The 6000-nt window shown below is 45.3% G+C and overlaps 1 protein-coding gene across 1 annotated transcript in view; it reads right to left on the reverse strand.

Annotated features, from left to right (window-relative positions):
• LOC129858943 (nuclear receptor coactivator 2-like) overlaps positions 1–6000 on the reverse strand; it is a gene marked incomplete in the record, with an annotated part of 197553 nt that overhangs the window by 71587 nt on the left and 119966 nt on the right. Inside the window, 3 exon segments of the mRNA XM_055928189.1 lie at positions 1873–2020; positions 2404–2544; positions 3139–3240. Coding sequence (XP_055784164.1) covers positions 1873–2020; positions 2404–2544; positions 3139–3240 — 391 coding nt within the window.

Consider the following 6000-nt stretch of genomic DNA (forward strand, 5'->3'; position numbering starts at 1 on the left):
AATGTTAACCACTCTGGTTACACCCTGAACCCCTAATGTTAACCACTCTGGTTACACCCTGAACCCCTAATGTTTACTACTCTGGTTACACCCTGAACCCCTAATGTTAACCACTCTCTGGTTACACCCTGAACCCCTAATGTTAACCACTCTGGTTACACCCTGAACCCCTAATGTTAACCACTCTGGTTACACCCTGAAACCCCCTAATGTTAACCACTCTCTGGTTACATCCTGAACCCCTAATGTTAACCACTCTGGTTACACCCTGAACCCCTAATGTTAACCACTCTGGTTACACCCTGAACCCCTAATGTTAACCACTCTGGTTACACCCTGAACCCCTAATGTTTACTACTCTGGTTACACCCTGAACCCCTAATGTTAACCACTCTCTGGTTACACCCTGAACCCCTAATGTTAACCACTCTCTGGTTACACCCTGAACCCCTAATGTTAACCACTCTCTGGTTACACCCTGAACCCCTAATGTTAACCACTCTCTGGTTACACCCTGAACCCCCTAATGTTAACCACTCTCTGGTTACACCCTGAACCCCTAATGTTAACCACTCTGGTTACACCCTGAACCCCCTAATGTTAACCACTCTCTGGTTACACCCTGAACCCCTAATGTTAACCACTCTGGTTACACCCTGAACCCCTAATGTTAACCACTCTGGTTACACCCTGGACCCCTAATGTTAACCACTCTCTGGTTACACCCTGAACCCCCTAATGTTAACCACTCTGGTTACACCCTGAACCCCTAATGTTAACCACTCTCTGGTTACACCCTGAAACCCCTAATGTTAACCACTCTCTGGTTACACCCTGAACCCCTAATGTTAACCACTCTCTGGTTACACCCTGAACCCCTAATGTTAACCACTCTCTGGTTACACCCTGAACCCCTAATGTTAACCACTCTCTGGTTACACCCTGAAACCCCTAATGTTAACCACTCTGGTTACACCCTGAACCCCCTAATGTTAACCACTCTCTGGTTACACCCTGAACCCCTAATGTTAACCACTCTGGTTACACCCTGAACCCCTAATGTTAACCACTCTGGTTACACCCTGAACCCCTAATGTTAACCACTCTGGTTACACCCTGAACCCCTAATGTTAACCACTCTGGTTACACCCTGGACCCCTAATGTTAACCACTCTCTGGTTACACCCTGAACCCCCTAATGTTAACCACTCTGGTTACACCCTGAACCCCTAATGTTAACCACTCTCTGGTTACACCCTGAAACCCCTAATGTTAACCACTCTCTGGTTACACCCTGAACCCCTAATGTTAACCACTCTCTGGTTACACCCTGAACCCCTAATGTTAACCACTCTCTGGTTACACCCTGAACCCCTAATGTTAACCACTCTCTGGTTACACCCTGAAACCCCTAATGTTAACCACTCTGGTTACACCCTGAACCCCCTAATGTTAACCACTCTCTGGTTACACCCTGAACCCCTAATGTTAACCACTCTGGTTACACCCTGAACCCCTAATGTTAACCAGCTCAAATTCTGCCACACAGAGCATTTAGATGGCACACCTTTCTATTCAGACCATATTTTGACAGAGTAAGATATTCCATTACCCCTATAGAGACATGTAGAGCTGGTGTTAGGGGTCAGGGGTTAGGGGTCAGAGGTTAGGGGTCAGGGTACGTACCTCTGTAGAAGGTGTAGAGACATGTAGAGCTGGGGTTAGGGGTTAGGGGATAGGGGACGTACCTCTGTAGCAGGTGTAGAGACATGTAGAGCTGGGGTTAGGGGTCAGGGGTCAGGGAACGTACCTCTGTAGCAGGTGTAGAGACATGTAGAGCTGGGGTTAGGGGTCAGGGGTCAGGGAACGTACCTCTGTAGCAGGTGTAGAGACATGTAGAGCTGGGGTTCGTTGGTGGCAGGGGAGCGGACCAGCTTGCTCTTGGTGTGAGCCGACACGATGGTCCCGTCCGACAGAGAGAACCTGTAGATGGGGCTGAATGCCTGGCCGTGACGCAACACTGCAGAGAGACGCACAGCGGCGAGGGAGAGTTAAAGAGGCATGATGGGGTTCAAACAACAAAGCAGGCCCCCCGGCACAGCTGAGGGATGGGGCTGGAGAAATGTAACTGCTTTGGATGCATCCATGAAATCAACATGATGTGTTGTAATTCTCTAAGATGATACAGGCCTTGTCAGGTAGTCTAAGATGATATAGGCCTTGTCTGGTAGTCTAAGAGGATACAGGCCTCGTCAGGTAGTCTAAGATGATACAGGCCTTGTCAGGTAGTCTAAGAGGATATAGGCCTCGTCAGGTAGTCTAAGATGATACAGGCCTTGTATGGTAGTCTAAGAGGATATAGGCCTTGTCTAAGATGATATAGGCCTTGTCTGGTAGTCTCACCCTCTTGTTGGTGTCTCTTGGCGAAGGACATCTCTCCGTCGTTCTGTAGGTGAAACCTCTGGATGCTTCTCCTCACCAGATCTTCCCAGCCAGGCTTCATAGAGGCTCTCAGAAGACTGGTGTCTAGTGACGTGATCTTACCTAGGGACACAGCGGAGGGAGAGAGAGAGAGGCAGGCTACTGATCACAAATGTGTGTGTGTCCACACATCAGTGGCAGGTAGGAGCCAGACAGACAGACAGGTTGGTGATGCAACAATGACTTTATATTTTACCTCACAGCCAGTTGAAAGAGGAGCAGAGTATAAAGCGTGTGTGTGAGTGGGGGGGGGGGGGGGGGGGGGGGGGCATCTATCCAGTACTATATAATCAGTGTTAACTGTTTGATATAGAGTTTGAGGTTCTCTATGTTCAGAAGCATGTGTGTTAACAGAAACAGTAGCTGGTGCTTGGGCACTGCCCAGGCTGTGAATGAGGTGGCATACAGCTGGAAGACAGGTCTCTATAAATGGTTCTCTTGACAGTGACAACCTGAGAAACTTGCTCTGTCATTGGCTATCTCCCTACCTAGTCAATAAAGACTGTTCTGCAATTGGTTCCAGTCCGTCTGATCATTTATAGATTGTTTTCTGATTGATTAAGAACTGTCTGGTGGACTGCCTTGGTCATAATTCTGTGTCTGTGTGATTGGTTAATGCCAGACAGGTGGTATGATCGTAGTGCTGTGATTGGTTACCTTGCAGGTCCTGACGGGTGGTGAAGCTCTCGTGCGTGGGCAGAACGGGCCGCTCCTTCATGGGCATCCTGCGAGCCACACATATCAGACATGACTGAAAGTCTAGAGGGGGAGTAGAGACAGGAGGGGAGACAGAGATACAGGAGGGGGGGGGGGGGTGAGAGAGAGAGAGAGAAAAAGACAAAACAAATAGGCTTACTACCCAAACACAGAACAGACCACATACATACATTACACACACTAATAAATCAGCATGTTCATCAGAAAAGCAGAAGGAAAGTATTAGCATGGTCTGTTAATTATCAGAATTATCAGACAAGGGTGCAGTTTTAAGTCCAACCCTGGTCAACGTCTACATCAACAAACTACCAGTGTTGTTGGACCCATCTACAACCCTCAAAGATGAGGAGGTAAGATTCCTGCTCTACCCAGATGACCTTGTCCCACTGTCACCAACAGATCAGATGACCTTGTCCCACTGTCACCAACAGATCAGATGACCTTGTCCCACTGTCACCAACAGATCAGATGACCTTGTCCTACTGTCACCAACAGATCAGATGACCTTGTCCTACTGTCACCAACAGATCTAGGTCTACCCAGATGGCCTTGTCCTACTGTCACCAACAGATCAGGTGACCTTGTCCTACCGTCACCAACAGATCTAGGTCTACCCAGGTGACCTTGTCCTACTGTCACCAACAGATCTAGGTCTACCCAGATGCCCTTGTCCTACTGTCACCAACAGATCTATGTCTACCCAGATGCCCTTGTCCTACCGTCACCAACAGATCAAGGTCTACCCAGGTGCCCTTGTCCTACCGTCACCAACAGATCAAGGTCTACATGATTCACTAAACATTCTTTGGGAATACAGTATCAACTGGGCCATCGACATCAAGTTTTGATTTTTAAGAAAAACCCAGGAATCAAAACAACAGACACTCCTTCAAACGAGGAAACTCAGTTGCCAAAGAGGAAGGAAACCGTTCAGGGATTTCACTATCTGGCCAATGGTGACTTTAAGAGAGTCACCAGAATTTAATGGCTGTGATAGGAGAAAACTGAGGATGAATCGACATTGTAATTACTCTACAATACTAACTTAACTGACAGAGTGAAACGAAGGAAGCCTGTACAGAATAAACATATTCCAAAACATGTATCCTGTTTGCAACAAGGCACTAAAGTAATACTGCAAAAAATGTGGCAAAGCAATTATCTTTTTGTCCTGAATAAAAAGTTTGGTTTGGGGCATATCCAATACAATATGTATTTTCCCCCCAAAACTATTTTCATCAATTTGTATAGCAGACCCTGGTGCCAAATTGAGTCAAAAGCTTCTTTGAAATCAACAAAGTATGAGTAGAATTTGCCTTTGTTTTGGTTTGCTTGTTTGTCAATTAGGGTGTGCAGAGTGAATACGTGGTCTGTCGTACGGTAATTTGGAAAAAGTCAATTTGACATTTGCTCAGTACATTGTTTTCACCGAGGAAAGTCTGCTGTAAATGATAATGCAGAGGATTCTCTTGAGGTTACTGTTGACGCAAATCACACGGTAGTTATTGGGGTCAAATTTGTCTCCGCTTTTGTGGATTGGGGTGATCGGTCCTTGGTTCCACATATTAGGGAAGATGCCAGAGCTGAGGATGATGTTAAAGAGTTTCAGTATAGCCAATTGGAATTTGTTGTCTGTATATTTTATCATTTCATTTAGGATACCATCAACATCACAGGCCTTTTTGGGTTGGAGGGTTTTTATTTTGTCATGTAACTCATTGAATGTAATTGGAGAATCCAGTGGGTTCTGGTAGTTTTTAATAGTTGATTCTAAGATTTGTATTTGATCATGTATATGTTTTTAATGTTTGTTCTTTGCTATAGGGCCAAAAAGGTTGGAGAAGTGGTTTTTCCACACATCTCTGTTTTGGATAGATAACTCTTTGTGTTGTTGTTGTTTGTTTAGTGTTTTCCAATATTCCCAGAAGAGGTTAGATTCTATGGATTCTTCAATACATTGAACTGATTTCTGTTGTGCAGGTTCCTCTTTATCCGTAGTGTATTTCTGTATTGTTTTAGTGATTCACCATAGTGAAGGAGTAGACCTTTCTGAGGCTCTATGTTTTTGCTTGGATATATTTCTCAATATTTTCTTCGGTTTTTGTATTCTTCAACAAACCATTTGTCATTGTATTTTCTTAGGTTTTCCAGTTGACATTTTTAGATTTGATAGGGAACCTGAAAGATCAAATATACTGTTTAGGCTTCCTACTGCCAAGTTTACACCTTTACTATTACAGTGAAACGTTTTGTCCAGGAAGTTGTCTAAAAGGGATTGAATTTGTTATCTAATTGTTTTTTTTGGTAGGTTTCCACACTACTTTCCTTCCATCTATAGCATTTCTTAATATTATTCAGTTCCTTTGGCTTTGATGTCTCATGATTGAGTATAGCTCTGTTCAAGTAGACTGGTTTTGCTGTGATCTCATAGAGGTGTCAGTGGGATGACTGAACGCTGAGAGTATCTGGGTCAAGGTCAGTGATAAAGTACTACTGACGAGGTATCGGTGTACCTACCATAGGAGTGTCCTCGAAGCCTACCATTGACTATGTACAGACCCAGCGTGTGACAGAACTGCAGAAGTTTTTGTGCTTCTCTCTCTCCATCTATCCCTCCCTCTCTACCCCTCTCTCTTGACCTGTCTTCCTCCCTCTCTACCCATCGCTATTTCCCTGTCTTCCTCCCTCTCTAACCCTCACTCTTTCCCTGTCTTCCTCCCTCTCTACCCCTCACTCTTTCCCTGTCTTCCTCCCTCTCTACCCCTCACTCTTTCCCTGTCTTCCTCCCTCTCTACCCCTCTC

The sequence above is a fragment of the Salvelinus fontinalis genome, chromosome 7 (assembly GCF_029448725.1).
Source record: "Salvelinus fontinalis isolate EN_2023a chromosome 7, ASM2944872v1, whole genome shotgun sequence".
Taxonomy (NCBI): domain Eukaryota; kingdom Metazoa; phylum Chordata; class Actinopteri; order Salmoniformes; family Salmonidae; genus Salvelinus; species Salvelinus fontinalis.